The 27,864-nt window shown below is 47.4% G+C and overlaps 3 protein-coding genes and 1 non-coding gene across 44 annotated transcripts in view; 3 read left to right on the forward strand and 1 right to left on the reverse strand.

Annotated features, from left to right (window-relative positions):
* Positions 1 to 17: 17 nt before the first annotated feature.
* KBTBD4 (kelch repeat and BTB domain containing 4) lies at positions 18 to 6,812 on the forward strand. Of its 7 annotated transcripts, none has more exons than XM_054439552.2 (4): positions 18 to 88; positions 1,007 to 1,624; positions 3,330 to 3,436; positions 5,218 to 6,812. In XM_054439552.2, the coding sequence occupies exons 1-4, from the start codon at positions 79 to 81 to the stop codon at positions 6,076 to 6,078; spliced, it is 1,596 nt and encodes a 531-aa protein (XP_054295527.1). In that variant the 5' UTR covers positions 18 to 78; the 3' UTR covers positions 6,079 to 6,812. The 7 variants fall into 7 exon arrangements, with proteins under 7 accessions (XP_054295527.1, XP_054295526.1, XP_054295525.1 ...); XM_054439551.2 differs by having other exon boundaries at positions 19 to 97; XM_054439550.2 differs by having other exon boundaries at positions 32 to 97; positions 980 to 1,624.
* LOC129009221 (U5 spliceosomal RNA) lies at positions 2,456 to 2,572 on the forward strand. The gene has a single exon (XR_008492730.1). It is a non-coding gene; the product is annotated as a U5 spliceosomal RNA (small nuclear RNA).
* PTPMT1 (protein tyrosine phosphatase mitochondrial 1) lies at positions 5,547 to 13,460 on the reverse strand. 3 transcript variants are annotated; one of them, XM_054439555.2, is made up of 4 exons: positions 13,113 to 13,446; positions 12,923 to 13,003; positions 9,030 to 9,221; positions 5,547 to 7,446 (listed from the first exon to the last, which is right to left on the reverse strand). In XM_054439555.2, the coding sequence occupies exons 1-4, from the start codon at positions 13,284 to 13,286 to the stop codon at positions 7,288 to 7,290; spliced, it is 606 nt and encodes a 201-aa protein (XP_054295530.1). In that variant the 5' UTR covers positions 13,287 to 13,446; the 3' UTR covers positions 5,547 to 7,287. The 3 variants fall into 3 exon arrangements, with proteins under 3 accessions (XP_054295530.1, XP_054295533.1, XP_054295531.1); XM_054439558.2 differs by lacking the exon at positions 9,030 to 9,221 and having other exon boundaries at positions 13,113 to 13,456; XM_054439556.2 differs by lacking the exon at positions 9,030 to 9,221 and having other exon boundaries at positions 12,923 to 13,460.
* A 12,396-nt stretch (positions 13,461 to 25,856) lies between these two features.
* CELF1 (CUGBP Elav-like family member 1) overlaps positions 25,857 to 27,864 on the forward strand; it is an 86,982-nt gene continuing 84,974 nt past the window's right edge. For 19 of the 33 annotated variants that reach the window (XM_054439559.2, XM_054439560.2, XM_063671829.1 and 16 more), the window contains exon 1: positions 25,915 to 26,099. The gene's annotated coding sequence lies outside the window, so the exon portion shown is untranslated. Of the gene's footprint in view, positions 26,100 to 27,864 lie in introns of all 33 variants that reach the window. The other 14 variants (XM_054439564.2, XM_063671842.1, XM_063671826.1 and 11 more) reach the window with 4 other exon arrangements.

Raw genomic sequence — 27,864 nt, forward strand, 5'->3', positions numbered from 1 at the left:
CGGACCGGAAGCGGAAGTGTGCAGCAGATCTTCTTCCGGGCGGACGTGGAGCCGGAAGCGGAGGTTCCGGGCTCCGGGATGAAAGGAGGTAACGCAGGTGAGAAAGCGAGACAGGCAGGTAGGGAAATCGTGAGGTGAGCGTGCTCCTAGCTCCGCGTGGCAGAGCCTAGAGAGAAGGCGAGGACGCTGAAGAACCAGGCGGGTGAGAGGAGGGGAGGGGGCGGGCGTTCTGGGTTCTACGCTACACACCCCTCCCCCGCTCTCTGAGCCAAGCTTTTGACGAGGGCGGGCGGGCCTGAGCGGGAAGAACGGTTTCCCTGGCGACCGTTTCCAAGACAACTCAAGGTGGAGCGGGGACATTGCACAGGGCGATGGGCCTCCCAGTGCCCCGGCCTGGGGGCGGATGGACTCAAGTTCTGGGACGCAGCCATAGGAAGTCTTTCGAGCGAGCGGGGAAGTGTGGGGGAAGCAGCTCGGAAGAGAGCAAATGTAAGACCCACGGATATCCCAGGCTAGGCTTCATATGGAGCGTCTTAGCTCCATGCGCTGGGAAGGAGAGGACCTGGCCACTAGGCCGGGGCCGGGGGTCCTTTTTGTCTGATTCTACTGCCCCTGAGCTTCACTAGTTTTATGCCCCAGTTATTTGGTTAGTAAGGCTTTTACGATCACAGGCCTCTCCCAGCCCTTTGCTTTCATATATTGACCTAAATCCCAAGTCTTTTGTTAACATTATGGAAAGGAATTATTCCGTGTTTTCTCAGGAAAACACCCAGAGTTGGAACTTTTATTTATTTCATTAGCGGAGGGGCACCACTGGGGAGAACGAACCCAGATTTGGTTAAAGGATAGCGTCAGGGACATGACATCATGGACAGGGCCAGGACTAAGGCCAATCTGGACCCACTTTGCTCTCACTTCTTCCTTTTCCCTCCCTGAGTTGGACAGTTGGATTCACAGACTATGGCTGTGAATTCCTCAGGTTACTCAAGGTGGTGTTGCTTTGCAGACAGCTGGCAGAGAGAGAAGTTGGCCAGCATGGAATCACCAGAGGAGCCTGGAGCATCCATGGATGAGAACTACTTTGTGAACTACACTTTCAAAGATCGGTCACATTCAGGCCGTGTAGCTCAAGGCATCATGAAACTGTGTCTAGAGGAGGAGCTCTTTGCTGATGTCACCATTTCGGTGGAAGGCCGGGAGTTTCAGCTCCATCGGCTGGTCCTCTCAGCTCAGAGCTGCTTCTTCCGATCCATGTTCACTTCCAACCTGAAGGAGGCCCACAACCGGGTGATTGTGCTGCAGGATGTCAGCGAGTCTGTTTTCCAGCTCCTGGTTGATTATATCTACCATGGGACTGTGAAACTTCGAGCTGAGGAGTTGCAGGAAATTTATGAGGTGTCAGACATGTATCAGCTGACATCTCTCTTTGAGGAATGCTCTCGGTTTTTGGCCCGCACAGTGCAAGTGGGAAACTGCCTTCAGGTCATGTGGCTGGCAGATCGGCACAGTGATCCTGAGCTCTATACTGCTGCCAAGCACTGTGCCAAGACCCACCTGGCCCAGCTGCAGAATACAGAGGAATTTCTCCACTTGCCCCACCACTTACTCACAGATATCATCTCGGGTAAGTTTAGGGAAGGGACACACCATACCCAGTTACTTGGCTATGATGTTCAGTGAATGTTCTAGTTTAGGAGAAAGGAACTCTCAAGCCTCCTGGTGTTAGTTTACATTATTATTCCTGCATTCTTACTGAGATAACCTGCTGAGAAAGATTGAGGTGAGATTCAGTGTAATTGCTGTCAGAGACACAGTGCGTTAGAGGAAGAGGTCAGGAAAATTAAAGCACAACACTTAACCACACAGAGTAATGAGAAGTGATTTGCATTATACTCTAATTTATCCTGTACTTCGTATGTCCCAGTGGGGCTATGTAATTTGGTGTGTAATTAGCTATGTAAATTGGTGATGGGGCAAGATATCTAAGACTAAAAACTTTTTTAGTGATAGGCCAACGTTAGGAAACAATCCTAACCTTGCAAGTGAGATATAACCATACTTAAGGTGTGAGGTTAGCCAGGCATGGTGGCTCACACCTGTAATCCCAACACTTTGGGAGGCCGAGGTGGGTGGATCACCTGAGGTCAGGAGTTCAAGACCACCCTGGCCAACATGGCAAAATCCCGTCTCCACAAAAAATACAAAAATTAGCCGGGCATGGTGGCTTGCACCTGTAGTCTCAGCTACTTGGGAAGGCTGAGGCAGGAGAATCACTTGAACCCAGAGGCTGAGGTTGCAGTGAGCCAAGATCACGCCACTGCACTCCAGCCTGGGCGACAGAGCAAGATTCCATCTCAAAAATAAAATGGTGTGAGCTCTGTAGCTTAGTAGGTTGCTTCCATGGCAGATGGGAGCATATCGAGCCATCCATTTTGATTTAAAAAAAGCAAGGCACATACTCTGGTTTCTCTTCAGATTGTATAACTCTTTTACCTTTTACTAAAGATTTCCATGGAGAGGAACAGTTATGAGTCTTTACCCAACTTTTTAGGGCTCATGTAACACATGAGACTATCTTTCAAAAAGAGCAAGGCACGGGCCAGGCGCAGTGGCTCACACCTGTAATCCCAGCACTTTGGGAGGCCGAGGAGGGCGGATCACGAGGTCAGATGGAGGCCATCCTGGCTAACATGGTGAAAGTACAAAAAATTAGCCAGGCATGGTGGCAGGCGCCTGTAGTCCCAGCTACTCGGGAGGCTGAGGCAGGAGAATGGCGTGAACCTGGGAGGTGGAGCTTGCAGTGAGCCGAGATCACGCCACTGCACTCCAGCCTGGGCAACAGTGCAAGACTCCATCTCAAAAAAAAAAAAAAAAAAAGCAAGGCCCGCCAGGCATGGTGGCTCATGCCTGTAATCCCAGCACTTTGGGAGGCCAAGGAGGGAGGATCCCTTGATGGCAGGAGTTTGAGACCAGCCTGGACGACAGTGAGACCTTGTCTATACAGAAAATAAGAAAATTAGCCAGGCGTGGTGGTGCACACCTGTAGTCCCAGCTGCTCGGGAGGCTGAAGCAGGATTGCTTGAGCCCAGGAGGTTGAGGCTATGGTGATGGTGATTGCACCATTGCACTTCTGCCTGAGCGACAGGGTGAGACCCTGCCTCAAAAAAAAACAATTTTAGGTTACTTTCATGTATATGTGTATGTATGCATGTACACATATACACATGCCCAGCAGTAGTCTAATAAAGTGGTTCACATCTTTAAAGTCCCTTACTCTGAATTTCTCTTTCGGATTGTCATTGTCCATGCCTTTCCTCTGGCTCTCACAGATGGAGTTCCATGTTCTCAGAACCCAACAGAGGCAATAGAAGCCTGGATCAACTTTAATAAAGAGGAAAGAGAGGCTTTTGCAGAGTCACTCAGGACAAGCTTGAAGGTAAGGCAAATCTCTTAATTGTTGAGACTGCATACTCTCCATGCATTCTCGCCATCAGTTAACCTGGCCTCTTTTTTTTTTTTTTTTTTTTTTTTTTTTTTGAGACGGAGTCTTGCTCTGTTGTCCAGGCTGGAGTGCAGTGGCACAATCTCGGCTCACTGCAAGCTCCGCCTCCCGGGTTCACGCCATTCTCCTGCCTCAGCCTCCCTAGTAGCTGGGACTACAGGCGCCCACCATCACCCCTGGCTAATTTTTGTATTTTTAGTAGAGACAGGGTTTCATCGTGTTAGCCAGGATGCTCTCGATCTCCTGACCTTGTGATCCGCCCGCCTCCGCCTCCCAAAGTGCTGAGATTACAGGCGTGAGCCACTGCGCCCGGCTTTTTTTTTTTTTTTTTTTTAAAGACGGATCCTCACTTTGTCGCCCAGGCTGGAATGCAATGGTGCAATCTCAGCTCGCTGCAACCTCCACTTCCCAGTTTCAGGCTATTTTCCTGCCTTAGCCTCCCAAGTAGGTGGGATTACAGGTGGGGCCACCACGCCTGACTAATTTTTGTATTTTTAGTAGAGATGGGGTTTCACCATGTTGGCCAGGCTGGTCTGGAACTCCTCATCTCAGATGGTCCGCCTGCCTCTGCCTCCCAAAATGCTGGGATTACAGGTGTGAGCCACTGTGCCTGGCTTAAGCTGGCCTCTTTGTGTGTCTGTGTGTGAGAGAGAGAGATGGAGTTTCGCTCTTGTTGCCCAGGCTAGAGTGCGATGGTACGATCTCAGCTCACTACAACCTCCACCTCCTGGGTTCAAGCGATTTTTCTGCCTCAGCTTCCCGAGTAGCTGGGATTTCAGGCGCCCACCACCATGCCCAGATAATTTTTATATTTTTAGTAGAGATGGGTTTCACCATGTTGGCCAAACTGATCTCGAACTCCTGACCTCAGGTGATCCACCCACCTTGGCCTCCCAGAGTCTTGGGATTACAGGCGTGAGCCAATGCGCCTGGCCTAACCTGGCCTCTTTTTGATGGCCAGGTTATGAATGGTCGTCTCTGTTTTTTGTTTTGTTTTGTTTGTTTGGTTTTGAGACAGAGTCTCACTCCGTCGCCCAGGATGGAGTGCAATGACATGATCTCAGCTCACTGCAACCTCCATCTCTCGGGTTCACGCAATTCTTCTGTCTCAGCCTCCCGAGTAGCTGGGACTACAGGTGCATACCACCACGCCCAGCTAATTTTTGTATTTTTAGTAGAGACAGGGTTTCACCATATTGGTCAGGCTGGTCTCGAACTCTTAAGCTTAGGTGATCTGCCCACCTCGGCCTCCCAAAGTGCTGAGATTACAGGTGTGAGCCACTGTGCCCGGCCATCTCTGTTTTTTTAATTTTTTGTTTTTTTTTTTTTTTTTTGAATAAGTTATCTCTGGCTTGAAGTTGATATGAGCTGGGGAGAAGGATGTCTTTGTAACCCCAGAAACACCAATCTATGAGCTTTCAAAGTTCCTTGAGAACTACTTTCATCAAGTTAACAATCTTAATCACCCTTTGTCTGAAGCACTAGCTTATGAGAGTTTTTTAAAAGCTACAAGGATGAATACAACAGATTCTCCGCCCGGCATAAATTGCCTCAAAGAAAGTGACTAGAGGAGAGTTGGATGCCATACAGTAATTAGAGAGTAGTATGATAAAGCTAGGAACAAGTGTGAGGGCCAGGATCTTAAGGATATGTGTCTTAGCTGAGCCTTAGCCTAGAACTAAACAGCTGTCATATAATTTTAATTTTGCCAATAGGAAATTGGGGAGAATGTGCACATTTACCTGATTGGGAAAGAGTCATCTCGTACCCACTCGTTGGCTGTGTCCTTGCACTGTGCAGAAGATGACTCCATCAGTGTAAGTGGCCAAAACAGTTTGTGCCACCAGATCACTGCGGCCTGCAAGCATGGTGGAGACTTGTATGTGGTGGGAGGGTCCATCCCACGGCGCATGTGGAAGTGCAACAATGCCACCGTTGACTGGGAGTGGTGTGCTCCTTTGCCTCGGGACCGGCTCCAGCACACCCTGGTGTCTGTGCCCGGGAAAGATGCCATATATTCACTGGGTGGCAAGACACTGCAAGATACCCTCTCCAACGCAGTCATTTATTATCGCGTAGGTGATAATGTGTGGACAGAGACAACCCAGCTAGAGGTGGCTGTGTCAGGGGCTGCTGGTGCCAACCTCAATGGGATCATCTACTTACTAGGGGGGGAGGAGAATGATCTGGACTTCTTTACCAAACCTTCCCGACTCATCCAATGCTTTGACACAGAGACAGACAAATGCCATGTGAAGCCCTATGTGCTGCCCTTTGCAGGCCGCATGCACGCAGCTGTGCATAAAGATCTGGTGTTCATCGTGGCTGAAGGGGACTCCCTGGTGTGCTACAATCCCTTGCTAGACAGTTTCACCCGGCTTTGCCTTCCTGAGGCCTGGAGCTCTGCCCCATCCCTCTGGAAGATTGCCAGCTGTAACGGGAGCATCTATGTCTTCCGGGACCGATATAAAAAGGGGGATGCCAACACCTACAAGCTTGACCCTGCCACTTCAGCCGTAACTGTCACAAGAGGTATTAAGGTGCTGCTTACCAATTTGCAGTTTGTGTTGGCCTAAGGCTGTGGGGAGGGGAGGAGAGCTGCTCACTCCTTTTCCCTCCCCACACAAACTCAAAAGTCCCCTGGGCCCCAATTCAGAGTTATGTTTTTTTTGGCATATACTAGAAAGGCAGTGCCTCAGCCCTTCCCTGAACCCATGGAGGTGTTCTGTTTGGGGCTTTTTAGACTGCTGCTGCTCAGCTGGTTGCTTGAACTGACAGTAGGCCAGCCTGTTCTCTGCCATCCCCTAGTCATCCTGTGCCTCACCACAGCTTGCTTAGAGCAAGCCTTTTCTCAGACCTTAGGCACAGCCTCTCCCCTTTACCTGATCAATGTTAAATGTAAGCACCCCTGATCCCAGGACATAAGGAAAGATGCCCAATTGTACTTTTGTTCTATAGCCTGTCAAATGGCTAGTTGATCGTTTTTCCACAAAGAATTAGGTGTTAAGAGTTTTCCTTCAGGCTTTACTTAGGAGAATGGACTAAGCTGAAGGTGTACTTCACCAGCAAGAGTCAACTCTAGAATTCAGGATGTTCCTTCTATTGTTTTCTTATCCATCTGTCAGGAAATGTAACTTTGGTTTTGTTTTTGGCTTATTCCAAGGGGTAAGCCAGAAAATAGAAATAATTATTTCTGATTAATAGCAGAAACTTTTTCAAGCTCAAATATATAAGGTGTCTGCTCTTTTAAAAGCTCTAAGCTAAGTCAAGAGCTAGGAACTGTTGATACAAATAAAAGTTTTTGAAGGGATATGTGTGTCTGTGTTGAATTCTGAAAGGGTGACTTTGAACTTCTCCAGATAGGATCCCTACTCCACAGGGCCAGTGAGACTCAGATTATGACAGTGGCAAAGAGCCAGAGCTGAGTCTCCTTTTTTCAAGTGCTAAATGTTTTTTGAGTTGTGGTGCTAAATATTATTAGGCACAATATTAGGTACATAATAGATTTTTGTTAAAATACTTCTTTAGCCCTATTCAAGAAAAGACGATAGCCCCATCCCTGTCCTGTATCCCATGAATACAAGCCACACTAAATCTTTTCCTTTCTAGCCACACAACAGTGTTATTTCAAGAAAACAAAACAAGTCAGAGAAAGAAAAATTACCTATTACCTATTGGCACATTTCTGTTACGTCAAGTCTGGGCTTAAGCCCTGTTGGTCCTGTTAAGCTTTTTTTATTCTGTATCAAGCAGGAGTGTCTTGAGTTCTTTCTAATCCACATACATCATGTCTTTGAAATGTCGAAAGTCCCATCCTTTGCTGCCCCTGCAGTAATCTGCTTGTGGAACTCTTTAAGAACATCCAGCTGGCCAGGCTTGATGTGGATGTATGACCGGATCTTGGCGATGGCTCTTACAGCCTCCTCTGGACTCCATTTGTGCACCTGAAATACAGGGTTGGGAAATCAGCAGAGAAAGAAAGAAGCAGGTGTCAAGGTGCCCTTGACCCATGAGCAGGTGTTAAAGGTCTCTGAGAATTTCATTTCTTTGGAAACTCCATTTTGGAGGCATTAAAAATCATGCTTCTTGTATTATAAATGGGAGAGTACTGTAACCACTGCAGTCAGCCAGTCTCACAATACTATGCAACAGGTCAGGTGGAAAGTCAGTCTTTCTACCCAATTCTTGCTCTGCCAAATCCTAGAAAAAGAAAGTTGCACATGGGAAGCTGAGATCCTAAGTTCAAGACTGCCTCGGCCTACTCCACGTCCTCTCCGAGCTGGGCTTTTGGTTATAAGAATTTCTAGGAACGAGTACGCAATAGATGTTTTTATGCAACTTGTCACCATGGCTAGAAAAACAAGTAACTCATAATTTAAATAGGAGGGTTAACATGTCCTAAGGATGCTCATTGGTTTAGAACTCAACAGAACCAAGAAAATATAGATTTCTAGCTTGCTAGTTCAATTCTCACTTGGTGCAAAATACCCTCCTGAGACCCTGCTTCCAGCAGAGTCCTTATGACCAAAATTTTAATATTGCTCAACTATATACACACTAGTCCACAGTAACACAAGGCCAGACTTAGCTATTCACATGACTTAGAAAATGCTCTGTGGGAGCCAGACATTTTGTAACTTAGGTTACAAAATGATGATGGACTACAGGGTATTTGTTTCTCCTAAATATTTTTAAAGCATCCCACCTGCCAATTATGACAAATTAATAGGCAGAATCCAGTGTGAAGCCTGTTTCCAGAAACTAATATTCAGAACTTTACTCTGGAATATTTGAAGAAACTTGAGCACTATAAAGCTGAAAATGATCAGCACTGTTATCTATGGTATTGTTTCCTGACATGGTATTAGAACAAGTGTCTAGCCTTTTGCTGGGGTTGAATAGCTTTTGCAACTCCGTTTTTAGGGTGCCCGCTGTAGGCCAGCACTTGATGTAATTTCTTATTTAAACTTCATAATACATTTAGTTTGAGAAAACATGTTGCATAAGGCAGAAGTCACTTTTGCTGATCCTTGCTGGCAGGCAGCAGAGCCCCAGGTTACGCTGTCACAGGCTCAGGTGCTTTCCATCATACCAAACCACCTCCCAACAGCCTGAAATCAAGCACACAGCTCCTTCCAATAAGGCCCACCAGTAGACCATACTATTGAAGTTCTGGAAATCTGCTATAAATGGGACCAGAAAGACTTTTTCTTTTTTTTTTTTTTTGAGACAGGGTTTCACTCTGTTGGCTATGCTGCAGTGCAGTGGCACAAATCATGGCTCACTGCAGCCTCTACCTACTGGCCTCAGGTGATCCTCCCATCTCAGCCTCCCAAGTAGCTGGGACTACAGGTGCACACCACCACACTGAGCTAACTTTTTGTATTTTTTGTAGAGACGGTTTCGCCATGTTGCCCAGGCTGGTCTCAAACTCCTGGGCTCAAGCCATCCTCCCACCTCAAGCCTCCCAAAGTGCTGGGATTATAAGCATGTACCACGATGCCCAGCCCAGAAAGAACTTTTGTACCTGAATCAGGTATGCTGCCACCATAGTGGCACTCCTGGAGCGCCCAGCCTTACAATGCACGTAGACACACTGGCCCAGCGACTGGTACTTGAGAGCAAACTGGACTCCCTTCTGGAGGTTGTCCAAGGTGGGAATCCCAGTCATGTCTACTGTGCTGAGCCGCAGCTGCTCGACTCCTAGTCTCTTCCACTCCTGGAACCAGGTCCACCAGTATGAAAAAGAGAATTAAAAAAACCTAATGTGGGTGGGATGATAAGGGGCTCCCAAGAAGCAGCAAAGCAACAAGGAAGTTTCAGGGTTTACTACAATGGGAATACACTGTTGCCTGTTTTCTAAAATAGAAACTTCTCACAGAAATGCTTTTTTTTCCCGTTCCAGGTGAGGACAGAAATGTCTTTAAAATGGCTGGCCTACATGGTTGGTTTTTCATCAAACAACAGCTATGCTGCTGAGTTAGAATTATGTCCAAGATTTAAAGTGTTCCTTTTTTTTTTTTTTTTTAAAGACAGAGTCTCGCTCTGTTGCTCAGGCTATAGTACAGTGGCCTGATCTCAGCTCACTGCAACCTCCACCTCCCAGTTTCAAGCGATTCTCCTGCCTCAGCCTCCCGAGTAGCTGGGACTACAGGCACGCGCCACCAAGCCTGGCTAATTTTTGCATTTTTAGTAGAGACGGGGTTTCATCATGTTGGCCAGGCTGGTCTCGAACTCCTGACCTCAGGTCATCCGCCCGCCTCAGCCTCCCAAAGTGCTAGGATTATAGGTGTGAGCCACCACACCAGCAGGTAAAGTGTTCTTAAACTACCCTTTGGGTACTTGAATATTTAGCTGCAAGATATTAGCTATATACATTTTAGCTGCAAAAAATTCAGCTGCAAACATCTTAACATTTTATTTTGGCCGGGCATGGTGGCTCACGCCTGTAATCCCAACAGTTTGCAAGGCCAAGGTGGGCAGATCACCTAAGGTCAGGAGTTTGAGACCAGCCTGGCTAACATGGTGAAACCCTGTCTCTACTAAAAATACAAAAATTAGCCACGCGTGGTGGCAGATGCCTGTAATCCCAGCTACTAGGGAGGCTGAGGCAGGAGAATTGTTTAACCCAGGAGGGAGAGGTTGCAGTGAGCAGAGATCACACCATTGTACTCCAGCCTGGGAGACAAGAGCAAAACAATATCTCAAAAAATATATATATTTTTTATTTTAGAGACATGATCTTGCTATGTCGCCCAGGTCAGAGAGCAGTGGTATGCAATCATGGCTCCCTGCAGCCTCAAACTCCTAAGCTCAAGCAGTCCTCCCACCTCAGCCTCCCAAGTAGCTGTGACTACAGCTGCATGCCACTGTGCCTGGCTAATTTTATTATTTTTTTTGTGTGGAGATGGGGGTCTCGCTATGTTGCCCAGGCTGGTCTCAATCTCCTAGCCTCAAGCCATCCTCCTGTCTCAGCCTCCCAAAATGCTGGGATCACAGGCATGAGCCAACAGGCCCAGCCAGTGTAACTTTTTTTGCATAATTTTGGCACCTGTGTAGTGATTCAGCTGCAGATTTGGGGTACAATATTTTGCCAAGGCTTTCTATTTCTCTGTCCATAAGTCTTTTTTTTACTACTGTTTTTTGAGGGAACACATGGTAGAAAATAGGGTTATCATTTTAAAATTAAAACAATGGGCCGGGCACAGTGGCTCATGCCTGTAATCCCAGCACTTTGGGAGGCCAAGGCGGGCGGATCACGAGGTCAGGAGATTTAGACCATCCTGGCTAACACGGTGAAGCTCCGTCTCTACTAAAAATACAAAAAAATTAGCCGGGCGTGGTGGCAGGCGCCTGTAGTCCCAGCTACTTGGGAGGCTGAGGCAGGAGAATGGCATGAACCCAGGAGGCAGAGCTTGCAGTGAGCCGAGATCGTGCCACTGCACTCCAGCCTGGGCGACAGAGCAAGACTCCGTCTCAAAAACAAAAACAAAAATAAAATTAAAACAATGCACTGACCTTCATTAGTGCAATGTTATCACTTACAAAGAAGAAATAGGTGGCCAGGTGCGGTGGCTCACGCCTGTAATCCCAGATTTTGAGAGGCTGAGGTGGGCAGATCACCTGAGGTCAGGAGTTCGAGACGACTCTGGCCAGCATGGCGAAACCCTATCTCCATAAAAAATACAAAAATTAGCCAGGCATGGTGGCGGGCACCTGTAATTCCAGCTACTCGGGAGGCTGAGGCAGGAGAATCACTTGAAGTGGGAGGCAGAGGTTGCAGTGAGCTGAGATTGCACCATTGCACTCCAGCCTGGGCAATGGAGCGAGACTCCGTCTCAAAAAAAAAAAAGGAGAAATAAGGTCTCTGGCAATTGGGCAAACTTTATGCTTTAAGACTTCAGATATGCTCCAGCTACTCTTGTTATTAACCTCTTAATAATGAGTATCGGAGACTTTATGGTTCTAAATGAAGATCAGTAATTCTTTTTTTTTTTTTTTTTTTTTGAGACGGAGACTCACTCTATTGCCCAGGCTGGCGTGCAGTGGTGCAATCTCGGCTCACTGCAACTTCTGCCTCCCGGGTTCAAGCGATTCTCCTGCCTCAGCCTCCCAAGTAGCTGGGATTACAGGCACCTGCCACCACGCCCGGCTAATTTTTTTGTGTGATTTTAGTACAGACGGGGTTTCACCATTTTGGCCAGGCTGATCTCAAACTCCTGATCTCAGGTGATCCACCCACCTCAGCCTCCCAAAGTGCTGGGATTACAGGCGTGAGAGCCACCACGCCTGGCCAAGTCACAAATATTTTCAAGGTTTCGAAAAATCCTCAGGTTGAAATAACAGTATCTTCCTCATGTTATATCAGTAAAACAAATGAGAAAGATAATTGTTTAGTGCTATTAGATGTCAAACGCTATAAAGATAGGGCAACATTAAAAAAAAATCAAATAGCTCAGATTGTAGATAACATCTTCTAATAAGCATTGTGGAAGATTCCACAAACAGGCCAGTCACATTTAATGAAAGTTATGTTTTAGGCTTAAACTTTGTTATGAGAGAACTTTGGAGTTCCACCATGATTTCTAATATATGACTAAAAATTCCCCCAAATCAGAGCCAAATGAACTCTACAGTTTTCAATGGATAGTTTTATGAAAAATTTGGGGAGGGGAGCGTGTTAAGGGGGTGCTTTTCGTCTTACAGTTGGCAGGGCCTTCATCTGGAATCCCTAACACTGGGAATGCTGACCCATACTCAGAGCTCAAAGTGTAGAAAGAATGAATGAAATCAGGAAGGCATAGGAAAGTTGCCTTTCAATTTTAGTTTCTGATTTTGGTTACCGAAATAAGAATACATTACATTTGTTCACAAAGGAGAAATCAGGCTTTGTCAACTTGCACTTTTTTTTTTTGAGACATTGTTTCACTCTTGTCGCCCAAGGCTGGGCTGGAATGCAATGGCGAGATGTCGGCTCACTGCAACCTCCACCTCCCGGGCTAAAGTGATTCTCCTGCCTTAGCCTCCCAAGTAGCTGGGAGTACAGGCGCACGCCACCACTCCCGGCTACTTTTTGTATTTTTGTAGGGACGGGGGCCTCGCCATGTTGCCCAGGCTGGTCAGGAACTCCTGGGCTCAAGTGATCTGCCCGCCTCCTCCTCCCGCTTCCCAAAGTGCTGGGATTACTTACAGGCGTGAGTCACCGCGCCCGGCCCAACTTGAACTTTTAAATAAACGCCTTTCACAGCTTCTAGCCTACCTCCAGGTGCCGTTTAGAGGCACAGACCGGAGGCAAAGCAGCTTGAGACACCTGGCTCCGGGGCATGGTGACCTCCCCCACACTTCTCTAGCCGTCCCAGGCCCAGGGCGGTGGGCGAGGGGAGCGGGCCCCCGAGCCTGCCCCTCTGCCCGGTCCCTCACCTGTGAAGAGTTGCACAGGAACCTTGTCTCGTACTCCTCGTTCATGGTGATCACCCCGCGCACGTTCTCGTCCTGTACCAGCTGCCGAGGCAAAGAGGTGGCTCAGCAAAGACGGTGGAGGCTCCAGCGGCCCGACAGGGACGGAGCGGCGGGGACGGGGCAGGGGCCCGGGCTCCCCGGCCCGGCTCACCTGGCGCGTCAAGCTCCGCAACGGCAGCGCGCCCAGCAGCACGGTGGGGTCGATGCGGTGGTACCAGTCCCGGTGCGCCCGACCCGGCACCTTCCCGCGGAACAGGGTGTAGAGCAGCGTCGGGTAGAAGAGCACCCGCGCCAGGCCGGCCTCCAGCAGCGCGGTGACCGCCATCCCGCCCCACCCGGCCCGGCGCAGCGGCGACCCGTCGGCCCCCGCGCTCGCGGTCCGGACCCGCGAGAAGAGCAGGCGGGCGCCGGGGCGGGGCTGCCAGCTGCACGAGGCCTCTCGCGGGCTCGCACCGGGTGACGGCGGGGACTGGCCTGGAGCCCCCGGGGCGGACCGCGGGACTCTGGAGGAGGGCCCGGCGGCCTCGGGGGAGGGACCGAGGACTCCTGGCGGGAAACTAGGATCCTGGCCAAGGGAGAGCCCGTCGCAGGCCAGACACGTGTGAGCCCCGTAGCGTGGGAAACTGAGGCTCCCGCCTGTGGCCGGTGACCTCCCTCCTCCGAGGGAGGGGGGTGTGACCCCAGGTGAGGAGGGCAGGAAGGACCCCTGCGTGTGGAACTGTGACTCCGGCCGAGGGAGGAGGGGACACTCCCCCCAACCCTCGACCAGAGGAAGGGGGCAGTGACTCGAGGTGCGGGTGTGACCCCGCCAAAGGGAAGACAAGACAAGGAAGAGGCTGTGTGGCGGGGTAGCCCTGAAGAGGAGAGTGGAAGGGCTTAGAGCTTTCAGACAGAGGAGCTACCTGGGTGAGGGCCTGATCCCAGGGTGAACAGGTGTCCTGGGTTGAGGTCGCCTTCCTCCTCCCCTCCCCTGTCCTAGGACAGGGCTCCTTCCTTCATCTGACCAAACAGCAGTGTTTACATAGCAGGAAAAAATAGGAAAATATACATTATATTAATATATCCTTAAGAAAAATATTATGAAAAGCTCAAATATAAAACCTGCAACCTACAAAAAGGTAAGAAGAATGGTTGTAATGCCAGCTATTTACTTTTTGTTTGTTTTGAGACGGAGTCTCACTCTGTTGCCCAGGCTAGAGGGCAGTCACAAGATCTCAGCTCACTGCAACCTCCGCCTCCCGGGTTCAAGCGATTCTCCTGCCTCAGCCTCCCAAGTAGCTGGGATTACAGGTGCATGCCACCACACCCAGCTAATTTTTGTTTTTAGTAGAGATGAGGTTTCACCGTGTCGGCCAGGCTGGGCTCGAACCTAAGGTGATCCGCCCACCTCGGCCTCCCAAAGTGCTGGCATTACAGGCATGAGCCACTGCACCCGGCCCAAGCATCTGGTGGAGTTTTTGTTTTTTGTTTTTTGTTTTTTGTTTTTGAGACAGAGTTTCACTATTGTCACCCAAGCTGCAGTGCAATGGCGTGATCTCGGCACACTGCAACCTCTGCCTTCCAGGTTCAAGCAATTCTCCTGCCTCAGCCTCCCAAGTAGCTGGGATTACAGGTACACGTCACCACGCCCAGCTAAGTTTTGTATTTTTAGTGAGACAGGGTTTCAACACGTTGACCAGGCCGGTCTCAAACTCCTGGCCTCCCCCAAAGTGCCGGGATTACAGGCATGAGCCACTGCGCCCGGCTTCCTTTTTTTTTTTTTTGTATTTTTAGTAGAGATGGGGTTTCACCATGTTGGCCAGGCTTGTCTTGAACTCCTGACCTATGGTGATCTGCCAGCCTCAGCCTCCCAAAGTGTTGGGATTACAGGCATGAGCCACGCGCCCGGCCCAAGCATCTGGTGGAGATTTTGTTTGTTTGTTTGTTTTTGAGATAGAGTTTCACTCTTGTCACCCAAGCTGGAGTGCAATGGCGTGATCTCAGCTCACTGCAACCTCTGCCTCCCAGGTTCAAGCAATTCACCTGCCTCAGCCTCCCGAGTAGCTGCCACCACACCCAGCTAAGTTTTGTATTTTTAGTAGAGACAGGGTTTCACCATGTTGGCCAGACTGGTCTCAAACTCCTGACCTCAGGAGATCCGTCCCCCTAGGCCTTCCAAACTGCCGGGATTACAGGCGTGAGCCACCATGCCCGGCCCATCTGGTGGTTTTAAAAGATTCATTTTCTTTTTTTTTTATATTTTGAGATGGAGTCTCCTTCTATTGACTAGGCTGAAGTGTAGTGGCGCCATCTCCGCTCACTGCAACCTCCACCTCCCGGGTTCAAGCAGTTCTCCTGCCTCATCCTCCCCAGTAGCTAGGACTACAGGTGCCCACCACCATGCCTGGCTAATTTTGTGTGTGTTTTTAGTAGAGATGGGGTTTTGCCGTGTTGGCCGGGCTGCTCTCGAACTCCTGACCACAGGTGATCCACCCGCCTTGGTCTCCCAAAGTGCTGGGATTACAGGCGTGAGCCACCGCACCCAGCCTAATTTTAGAATATTTTCATTGCCCTCAAAATAAGCCCCTTATCCATTAGCAGAGACTCACCATTTTCTCCCAATCATCCTCCAGCCTTAGGCAAACACTAACCTACTTTCTGACTCTATAGATTTACATGTTTAGCATGTTGAGGGCATTTCTTCTTTTTACTTTTCTTCTTCTTCTTCTTTTTTTTTTTTTTTTCTAGGAAACAGGGTCTCACTGTCACCCAGGCTAGAGTGCAGTGGCAGCATGATCATGACTCACTGTAGCCTCGACCTTTTGGGTGCAAGCAATCCTCCTACCTCAGCCTCCCAAGGAGTTGAGACTACAGACGTGTGCCACGATGCCTGGCTAATTTTTTATTATTTGTAGCGATGGGGTCTCACTATGTTGCCCAAACTGATCTTGGGACTGGGCACGGTGGCTCACACCTGTAATCCCAGCACTTTGGGAGGCGGAGGCAGAGGCAGGCAGATCACCTGAGGTCAGGAGTTTGAGACCAGCCTGGCCAACGTGGTGAAACCCCATATCTACTAAAAAAATACAAGAAATAGCCAGGTATAATAGTGGGCGCCTGTAATCCCAGCTACTCGGGAGGCTGAGGCAGGAGAATCACTTGAACCCGGGAGGTGGAGTTTGTGATAAGCCGAGATCGCATCACTGCACTTCAGCCTGGGCGACAGAGTGAGACTCCATATCAAAAAAAACAGCAAAAAAACAAAAACTGATCTCGAATTCCTGAGCTCAAACAATCCTCCCGATTTGGCATCCCAAAGTACTGGGATTACAGGTCTGAACCACTGCGTCCAGCCTAGGGTATTTCAAATAAATGGAGTCATACAATATGTGTTCTTTGTATCTGGCTGCTTCTTTATTTTTTTTATTTTTTATTTTTTGAGATAGAGTTTCACTCCTGTTGCCCAGGCTGGAGTGCAATGGTGTGATCTTAGCTCACTGCAACCTCTCCTCCTGGGCTCAAGCAATTCTCCCACCTCAGCCTCCTGAGTAGCTGGGACCACAGGTGCGTACCACCACACCTGGTGGCGAATTTTTGTGTTTTTGGTAGAGACAGGCTTTCACCATATTGCCCAGGTTGATCTTGAACTCCTGGACTCAAGCGATCTGCCTGCCTCAGCCTCTCTAAGTGCTGGCATTACAGATGTGAGCCACCCCACCCAACTTTTTTTTTTTTTTTTTTTTTTTGAGATGGAGTTTCGCTCTTGTTATCCAGGCTGGAGTGCAATGGCACGATCTCAGCTCACCACAACCTCCGCCTCCCAGGTTCAAGCAGTTCTCCTGCCTCAGCCTCCCTAGTATCTGGGTTTACAGGTATGCACCACCACTCCTGGCTAATTTTGTATTTTTAGTAGAGACGGGGTTTCTCCATGTTGGTTAGCCTGGTCTCGAACTCCTGACCTCAGGTGATCAGGCTGCTTCGGCCTCCCAAAGTGCTGGGATTACAGGTGTGAGCCACTGCACCCGGCTGTTTTTTTTTCTTAACAGATATCTCTTGCGTATTGATATCTGTCTTATGCTTAGACTGTTTCAAAGTTTGTCCATGTTGTAGCAAGTATCAGGACTGTCCTTTTTATTGCCAAATAATATTTCAGTTTATGGACAGACCACATGTTTTTCTCCATTTATCAGTTTATGGACATTTGAGTTGTTTCCACTTTTGGCTATTTTGAACAATGCTGCTGGGAACATTTGCATACAACTTACGGACATAGGTTTTCATTTCTCTTGTATATTTGACTAATCATGGAATTGTTAGGTCATAGGGTAGTACTGTGTTTAACCTTTTGAAGAACTGTCAGTTTTCCAAAGTGGACTGCACCTTTTTGCATCCCCACCAGGAGAGTATGGAGGGTTCCTATGTTGCCACATGGTTGCCAACACTTATTATCTGTCTTTCATTATAGCCATTTTAGTGGGCGTGGTGTCTCTTTGTGGAATAAACTTTTTTTTTTTTTTTTTTTTTTTTTTTGAGACGGAGTCTCGTTCTGTCGCCCAGGCTGGAGTGCAGTGGTGCGATCTCAGCTCACTGCAAGCTCCACCTCCTGGGTTCATGTCGTTCTCCTGCCTCAGCCTCCCAAGTAGCTGAGACTACAGGCGCCCGCTACCACACCCGGCTTATTTTTTGTATTTTTAGTAGAGACGGGGTTTCTCCGTGTTAGCCAGGATGGTCTCGATCTCCTGACCTCGTGATCCACCTGTCTCGGCCTTCCAAAGTGCTGGGATTACAGGTCTGAGCCACCTCGCCCAGCGAAATAAACTTTTTTTTTTTTTTTTTGAGACAGAGTCTCACTGTGTTGCCCAGGCTAGAGTACAGTGGCATGATCTCCACTCACTGCAAGCTCTGCCTCCTGGGTTCACACCATTCTCCTGCCTCTGCCTCCCAAGTAGCTGGGACTACAGGCGCCCGCCACCACGCCCGGCTAATTTTTTGTATTTTTAGTAGAGACGGGGTTTCACCATGTTAGCCAGGATGGTCTCGATCTCCTGACCTCGTGATCTGCCCGCCTCGGCCTCCCAAAGTGCTGGGCTTACAGGCGTGAGCCACTGCGACCAGCCAGAATAAACTTTTAAATGTGGAATAATTTAGATGCACAGAAAGGTTTTAAAAATAGTACTGAGAGTCCATTATGCCCACCCCCCTCCAATGTTAACATTATTTTTGGTAACAGCTTTATTGAGGTATAATGCATATGCCTTGTCACCCTCCTAACTATACAATTCAGTGTTTGTTAATATACTCACAGGGTTGCACAACTATCACCAATATCTAATTTTAGAGCATTTCATCATCCCAAAAAGAAATCCTATACCCATTAGCAATCACTCCCCATTCCCTCATTCCCTGACAACCACGAATCGACTTTCTGTCTCAGTGGATCTGCCTATTCCAAACATTTCATATACATGGATTCATACAACATGTGGTCTTTGTATATTCATGTACACATATTGATAAATATCATTATAACCATATAGATGAAATGTTTTTTGTTTTCGAGACAGTCTCACTCTGTCACCCAGGCTGGAGTGCAGTGGCGCATCCTCCACTCACTACAACCTCCACCTCCTGGGTTCAGGCGATTCTCATGCCTCTGGCCTTTTCTGTTCTTTTTTTTATTGAGACAGTCTCACTCCCATCACCCAGGCTGAGAGCAGTGGTGTGATCTTGGCTCAGTGCAGCCTTGACCTCCCAGGCTCAAGTGATCCTCCCACCTCAGCCTCCCCAGTAGCTGGGATTACAGGCGTGTGCCACCACGCCCAACTAATGTTTGTACAGATGGGGTTTTGCCATGTTGCCCAGGCTGCTCTTGAACTCCTGAGCTCTAGCAATCTGCCTGACTCAGCCTCCCAAAGTGCTAGGATTACAAGTGTGAGCCACAACGTCTGGCTTTTTTTTTTTTTTTTTTTTTTTTTGAGATAGAGTCTTGCTCTGTCACCAAGGCTGGAATACAGTGGCGCGATCTCTCCTCACTGCAACTTCTGCCTCTTGGGTTCAAGCGATTCTCCTGGCTCAGCCTCCTGAGCAGCTGGGATTATAGGCATGCACCAAAATGCCTGGCTAATTTTTATATTTTTAGTAGAGATGGGGTTTCATCATGTTGGCCAGGCTGGTCTCGAACTCCTGACCTCAGGTGATCCGCCCACCTCAGCCTCCCAAAGTGCTAGCATTACAGGCATGGGCCACTGCACCCGGCCTCTGCTTTTTTCACTCAGTGATATTTGTGAATATTATATTGTCGGTGCAATAGAGGTAGATTTACTTTATTCTTTTCAAAAAGTTACATAGGCCGGGTGCCATGGCTCACATCTACCTGAGGTGGGATGATCGCTTGAGCCCAGGAGTTTAAGATCAGCCTGGGCAACAGACTGAGACCCCAGCTCTACAAAAAATAAAAAAATTACCTGGGCATGGTGTCACGTGCCTGTAGTCCCAGCTACTTGGGAGGCTGAGATGGTAGGATCACCTGAGCCTAAGAAGTCAAGGCTAAAGTGAGCAAGCTGTGCCACTGCATTCCAGCCTGGGCACAGAGTGAGACCTTGTCTCAAAAAAAAAAAAAAGGCCAGGCGAAGTGGCTCATGCCTATAATCCCAGCACTTTGGAAGCCTGAGGCGGGCAGATCACAAGATCAGGAGATGGAAACCATCCTGGCCAACATGGTGAAACCCCATCTGTAGTCTGCGTGCCTGTAGTCCCAGCTACTCGGGAGGCTGAGGTAGGAGAATTGCTTGAATCCGGGAGACGGAGGTTGCAGTGAGCTGAGATTGCGCCACTGCACTCCAGCCTGGGAGACAGAGCAAGACTCCGTCTCAAAAAATACATGTATAATATATAGTATTATTATATATAACATATCATATATTATATTATTATATATAACATATCATATATTATGTTATATATAACATATATTATGTTATATATAACATATATGTTATATATAACATATGTTATATATAACATATCATATATTATGTTATATATAACATATCATATATTATGTTATATATAACATATATATTATGTTATATATAATATATATTATGTTATATATAACATATATATTAGTTATATATAACATATCATATGTTATTATATATAACATGATATATTATGTTATATATAACATGATATGTTATGTTATATATAACATATGATATGTTATGTTATTATATATAACATATGATATGTTCTGTTATATATAACATATGATGTTATGTTATATATAACATATGATATGTTATTATATATAACATCATATGTTATATATAACTGATATGTTATTATATATAACTGATATGTTATTATATAACTGATATGTTATATATAACTGATATGTTATATATAACATGTTATGTTATATATAACATATATATAACACATTATATATTATATATTATATATAACATATAGATAACACATTATATATTATATATTATATATAACATATATTACTATATATTATATATTATATTACTATATATAACATATTATATATAACATATGACATATATTATATTATATATACTATATTATATATTATATTACACATATTTTATACATATATAATATATAAATATACATATATTGTTTATATAATATATATTAAATATATAATATATATATGAGTGTTTCATCTAATGCTTTTATCCATTGATGGCTATTGACTAGATCCATTATTTTACCAAAATGCAGATTTTCTGATTTTATATATATAACACTTATAGGAAACTTGACCATAGAGGGATCAGGCTCGGGCCACCTCAACCACTGATGAGTCTGTGTCACTAAAAGCAGGACAGACAACTTGACATCATAGGCTATAGGCCTCTAGATGTGATGCAGTGTGACTCTCACAGCACTGCCTGAACGTAACCAGGCCTTAAGGGTTTTCTTTCCGGCCATGCGCGGTGGCTCATGCCTATAATCCCAACATTTTTGGAGGCTGAGGCAGGTAGATCACCTGAGGTTAGGAGTTCAAGACCAGTCTGGCCAACATGGTGAAACCCTGTCTCTGCTAAAAATACAAAAAATTAGCTGGGCATGCTGGCAGGTACAGGTAATTCCAGTTACTCAGGAGGATGAGGCAGGAGAATCTCTTGAACCCAGGAGGCGGAGGTTGCAGTGAGCCGATATTGCATCACTGCACTCCAGCCTGGGCAACAAGAGCAAAACTCTATCTCAAAAAAAAAAGAGTTTTCTTTTTTTCTTTTAGAGACAAGGGCAGGGCGAGGTGGCATGTGCCTGTAAGTCCCAACTACTCTGGAGGCTGAGGCAGGGGGATCACTTGAGTTCAGAAGTTCTGGGCTATAGTGCAGTATGTCAATCGGGTGTCTGCACTAAGTTCAGCATCAACATCGTGACCTCCAGAGAGTGGGGGACCACCAGGTTGCCTAAGGAGTGGTGAACCGGCTCAGGCTGGAAATGAAACAGGTCAAAACTCCCATGCTGATCTGTAGTGGAATCATGCCTGTGAAAAGTCACTGCACACCAGCCTGGGCAATATAGCGAGACCCTGTCTCTTTAAAAAGAAAAATAGGCCAGGCGCGATGGCTCACCCCTGTAATCAAAGTACTTTCGGAGGCCAAGGTGGGCGGATCATGAGGTCAGGAGATCGAGAGTATCCTGGCTAACACGGTGAAACCCGTCTCTACTAAAAATACAAAAAATTAGCCGGGTGTGGTGGCATGTGCCTGTAGTCCCAGCTACCCGGGAGGCTAAGGCAGGAGAATCGCTTGAACCCGGGAGGAGGAGGTTGCAGTGAGCCGAGATTGTGCCACTGGACTCCAGCCTGGGCCACAGAACCAGACTCTGTCTCAAAAAAACAAAACAAAACAAACAAACACACAAAACCAAGAAAGAGAAATAAATAGGCCGGGCGTGGTGGCTCCCAGCACTTTGCAAGGCCGAGGCGGGTGGATCACCTGAGGTAAGGAGTTCAAGGCCAACCTGACCAACATGGGGAAACCCCGACTCTACTAAAAATACAAAAATTAGCTGGGTGTGGTGGTGTGCACCTGTAATTCCAGCTACTCAGGAGGCTGAGGCAGCAGAATCGCTTGAATCTGAGAGGCAGACGTTGCAGTGAGCCAAGATCGCGCCACTGTACTCCAGCATGGGCAACAGAGCAAGACTCCACCTCAAAAAAAAAAAATTAAAAATAAGTAAATAAATAAAAACCAAATAGAGACAGGGTCTTACTCTGATGCCTAGGCTGGAGTGCAGTGTCGTGATCATAGCTCACTGCAAACTGGAACTCTTGGGCTGAAGGGATCCTCCTACCTCAGCTTCTTAAGTAGTTGGAACTGCAGATGTACATGCCACCATGCCAGGCTAACATTTTTAAATTTTTTATTTATAGGGAGATGGTGTCTTGTTATGTTGCCTGGGCTGGATTTGAATTCCTGGCCTCAAACAGTCCTCCTGCCTTGGCCTCCAGGGTAGCTGGGATTATGGGAGTATGCCATCATGCCTGGCTATCATCATTTCCTCTATAATTATTTATCTATTATTATATGGCTATGAATGAACTGTAATTTATCAATCTCATTTTGTATCAAATTTTATGCTGTTTAAACAATGTTATGGCCAGGTGTCATGGCTCGCACCTGTAATCCCAAAACTTCAGAAGGCCAAGTGGGGAGGGTCGCTTGAGCTCAGGAGTTTGAGATCAGCCTGGGCAACATAGTGAGACACCTGTCTCTACAAAAGAAAAAAAATTAGTTGGACATAGTGGCACACACCTGTGATCTCAGCGACTCACAAGGTTCAGGTGGAAGGATCGCATGAACCCAGGAGTTCAAGGTTGCTGTGAACTATGATAGCACTACTACACTCCAGGCTGGGTGACAGAGCAAGACCCTGTGTCTAGAAAAATAAAAATAAAATTAAAAAAATAAAAAATGTTACAATCTCTGCCATTATCCATGAATATTTCCTTAGGATAAATTCCTAGGAAGGTATGTAAAAGTTCAGATTCCTCTAGGCAGATTATCTGAACTTTACTCCCACCACCACTTGGAGAAGGCTATTTCTTTGCACTCTTACTAACACTGGCTTTTTTTTTTTTTTTTTTTGAGACAGAGTCTTGCTGTGTCGCCCAGGCTGGGGTGCAGTGGTTCGATCTCGACTCACTGCAACCACCGTCTCCCAAGTTCAAGCGATTCTGCCATCTCAGCCTCCTGAGTAGCTGGGATTACAGGCACCCACCATCATGCCTGGCTAACATTTGCATTTTTTAGTAGAAACAGGGTTTCGCCAGGTTGGTCTTGAACTCCTGACCTCAGGTAATCCATCTGCCTCGGCCTCCCAAAGTGCTAGGATTACAGGCATGAGCTACTGCGCCTAGCAGACATTGGCTATTTTTTAAAAAAAATAAATCTTAATCTATTTGTAAGGCAAAACATGAAACAGGAAGCTTTACATACTCTTAAATCTCACACTAGGCTTTTTTTGTATTTGGACTGTTTAGCATTTTGTCTATGTTGCTGAAACCCTTTGAAGTTACAAGATCTATTTGTGTTCTTCATGTAATTGTTCTTCCCCCCAACCTTGGGCTAACAGTCTGTGGCCTTCCTTGGTAACTAAATGCAAGAGTGATATTAATACCTTGCAAGTTCCTCCCTTGCAAATGGGAGCCCTAAGTCAAGGCGCAGATAGAATACGAAAAAGCTTCTGGTTGCTCTTCAAGAAGTATCTATTGAGTTAGATACGGTGAAAAGCAATGGAGATATTGGGAGAATAACAAGATGGGCATGGAAAAGTTTCTGTTTGCTCTTCAAGAAATATCTATTGAGTCAGATACTGTGAAAAGCACTGGAGATATAACAAGACGGGCATGGTGCCTTTCCTTATTTAGCTCATGGGCAGGTTCCAAGAAGCTTCTAAAGGCTGAACATTTCGTTTTCCATATCTGGCACCTAGATATACCTATTCATTAAGTCAACAATATTTACTGAGCATGTACTATGGATTAGGCATTATCAAGGCCCTGAGGATAGAGCAGTGAAATAAAACAGACAAAACCTCTATCCTCATGAAGTTTACCTTTGGTTTACCTTCTGGGCTACTGTCAATAAAACAAGTAAAATATATAAATACAAAATATACTGTGAGGCCAAGTGCAGTGGCTCACGCCTATAATCCCAGCACTTCGAGAGGCAGAGGCGGGCAGAACGCTTGCAGTCAGTAGTTTGAGACCAGCATGACCAACATGGTGAAACCCCGTCTCCACTAAAAATACAAAAATTAGTCAGGCATCGTGGCATGCGCCTGTAATCCCAGCTACTCGGGAGGCTGAGGCAGGAGAATTGCTTGAACCTGGGAGGTGGAGGTTGCAGTGAGCCGAGATCCCGCCACTGCACTCCAGCCTGGGTGACAAGCAAGACTCCGTCTCAAAAAAAAAAAAAAAAAAAAAAACTGTGTTAGATAATGATAAATGTTTTGGATAAAAATGAAAGTGGGATTGAAAGTATGGGTGTGTGTGTGTGTGTGCACACATGCCATGCGTGCAAACAATGTAAAATAGAGTGCTCAGGGAAGACTGGACTAAGAAGGTGACACTTAAGTCAAAGTCTGAAGGAGGTGAGGAAGTGAGCCATGTGGATATCCACATGATTCTATGGAGCACAAAGGAGACAGATTCTCTGCTTGAAACATTTCTACAACCTATAGCAGCAAATATATGGTAATATTTGTGACAACATTCTATAAGCTATAATGGTCTATAAATATAGGATGTTTTCAGTCAACTACACATAAAACTATTAACAAGAACAAGATCATATATCAGCATTATGAATGTATATAAAACTACCCAGTACAATTAGGGAATATGATTATGTACAATTTAAGGACTATATGGTACCAGAAAAACTGTGGTTAGTTTTTTCCCCCCCAAAGGCGAAAGAGGAAAACCCTTGAGGCTTCTGCTTGGAAGCCCACTTGTTGTTTGTGGTAAGGTAGGATATAATCAGTATTTGTGGGTATAAAAATTATATTCTCTGGGAAGCCAGATGATGTTATAGAGAAACCATCCCATAAGTTATTTGCATGTTGATGGGGCCAAAAGCTTCCAGAGCGAAATTTTCTTTCTTAATCTGCATTTAACTGCCTCACAAGGTCTGCAACCTACGGAATAAATGTTGGCTTAAACAACAACAACAAATTGTACTTCTTGCGTTCCATCTAGACCCAGGGATTCCAGAGTAACTCAGGAGGAAGTCTTCAGCGATCTAACCTGAGTTGTTAAGAAAAAAAAAATAAATATATATATATATTTTGTTGTTGTTGTTGTTTTCTGGTAAAAGCAGGTTATGGCTGGGCAATCGGTCTCTTTGTGAACTTCCTGATGTCGCAGCGATCGTTGCCAGGTTGTGCGTTCACACTATCTTGCTAAAAGGCACTCCCTGCACTTGGAACACACAAATTCACATCCCAGCAAAGAAGGAAGGCCTGGATGCTGTTGCTTGTCTGCTGGGGCAAAAAGGGGCGTGCCATGTGCCCAACGCTGGCCAAGCACCAGTCACTCATTCACTCATCCATTTATTCAACAAATATCATCTTATGCTCCTATTCAGTGCCCAGTAGGGGTGCCTCCTTGCCCACCAGGGTCATCTAGAGCTCCTGTGGGTGCGGTGGGCGGAGTCGAGAACTTCAGATTCCCAGGCCTGGCTCTTCCCTCCAGTAGTGCTCGAAGACAAAGAGATGCGCCCCTGCAGCTCCCTCGGCTGAGGGCTCCGCCCGCTGCCCCAGGGGCTTAGGCGCGGCTGCTCCTCCACTTCCCAGCCCGAGGGGGCGCTGTAGCGCCCGGCGCTCGGCCTGCCCCTACGCCGCGCTCCGCTCGCATCGGCGCTGCGGGCGGCGCCGCGGTGATACGTTCCCCTCGCCGCGCTACCCCTCCTCCTCTGCCCTCCCCGCCGGTGGTAGGTGCCGGAAGTGCCGCCATTTTGGGGTGTTCTGCTCTGGCGGCAGCGGCAGCGGCGGCGGGACGCGGAGGCTCCCTCGGGATTCGGCCTCAGCAGCGAGGCAGCGGCGGCGGCGGCGGCTGCAGAGGCGCAGGCAGCAGCTGAGGCAGCGGCGGGCTCAGGTGCAGCCGCTGGTGAGTGCTGCGGCCGCAGGATAACGGGCCGCGGGAGGGAGGGAGGGAAAAAAGGCAAGAGGGAGGCGCTGCGGGGCGGGTCCGGTTAGGGAGGCCGCGGGTCACAGGGCCCTCCGGGCGCGGCCTCCTCGTTCCCTGCGTCCTGGGGCAGGGCTGCGATCTCCTCCTGCATGTCGGGGTCCCCGGCTCCCCGGGTCCTGTCGCGCTTGCCTAGCGCGTGCCCCCGCGCCCAGGGAGACCCGCCCTCCTCGTGGCCTTGCTTCCTCTCCCCGCGCCCTTTACCTTCACTCTCTGGGCTCAAAGGCCTCGTGCCCTGCCCAGGGCCAGCTCCGTTTTCCTCCTCTTTCTGGCTGCCGTGCTGGACCCAGTCTACCTGCCCGGGACACCCCATCTCTGCCCCTGTCGCCTCACGTGTTCTTAGTGTCCACCCCCGTGGGTGCCGAAGGGTCCCCGCCCCTAGAAGGCAGCGCTTTTCCCGAGCCTCGAGAGCCCCTCGTTCCTCGCCCCAGATCCGCTAGGGCCTTGGCTTGCCCTGCCCCCACATCAGGTGCTTGCCCAGTCGTGGCCTAGTAGCTGGGCAGGAATCTCGCACCCGGGAGCGGGGGGAGCACATTAAAGCTCTTTCTTCGCTGGGGACCAGGCTTTGAATTTAAAGCCGGTGGTGTCTTGGTTGTGGTCCTCCGGGCAGGATGTTGTTGTAATTCTTGGAGACCATTACACATGCACCAAGGAGCTTCTCATTGGTTTAGGCTCATACCCATAGTTGAGAGGAATGTGGTGAGATTTTGATTGGAATCTGTTTCCGCAAAATGGAATCTGTTTCTCGCCAGGAGAGAGCTGTAGGTTTATTACCTTCGAGTAAAAAGGCTGTATAACAGTTTTGAAGAGCATGAAATGCTTTATAATGTGTGCAGTGTAAGACGTTACAAATACTCAATCTTTTACAAGAACTTCATCCTTTTTTTTTTTTTTTTTTAAGACGGAGTTTCGCTCTTGTTGCTTAGGCTGGAGTGCAGTGGCGCTATCTCGGCTCAGTGCAACCTCCGCAGGTTCAAGCGATTCTCCTGCCTCAGCCTCCCAAGTAGCTGGGATTACAGGCATGCGCCACCACGCCTGGCTAATTTTCGTATTTTTAGTAGAGACGGGGTTTCACCATGTTGATCAGGCTGGATGGTCTCGAACTCCTGACCTCGGGTGATCCACCCGCCTCGACCTCCCAAAGTGCTGGGGATTACAGGCGTGAGCCACCGCCCCCGCCTGGAGCTTCACCTTTTAAAGATCTTTTCACTGTCTTTGATTACTCGTGAATTGGGAAGGCTTTAATTGTATGCTTTCCCCTTGCCCGCAAGTGTAGCTTCTCTCCAAGCGCTATGGAAGTTTCAGCCTCTCTATTAATCCTTGGTGAGAATGAAGGCGTCTCCATATAGAATCACCCTTTCTGTTTTAGCATTAAGGAGTCCACTTAGAAAATCATGGAATTACAATAGCATGCACAAACTGTTGCTACAGTGATTTTCTTCTCATGTTAATTTTTATATTCTTCTGGCTTTACTTACCTAGTATGTGGTTTCTGATCATGAGTTAGCCAAGATTGAAGCAGCACTGTTGGTAAAACAAAGCTGGAGCTTTCAGCTGTTCCTTTAACCAGGAAGGTTATGGTTCCCCTAGTGGTTCTTTCCTCATGACAGTCCACCACCTGTTTCCATTAAGAATGGTCTTTGGCCCAGATCATAGGCCTCAACTTCTATTCAACCCATTCATTCTG

Source organism: Pongo pygmaeus, chromosome 9 (assembly GCF_028885625.2).
Source record: "Pongo pygmaeus isolate AG05252 chromosome 9, NHGRI_mPonPyg2-v2.0_pri, whole genome shotgun sequence".
Classification (NCBI taxonomy): Eukaryota; Metazoa; Chordata; class Mammalia; order Primates; family Hominidae; genus Pongo; species Pongo pygmaeus.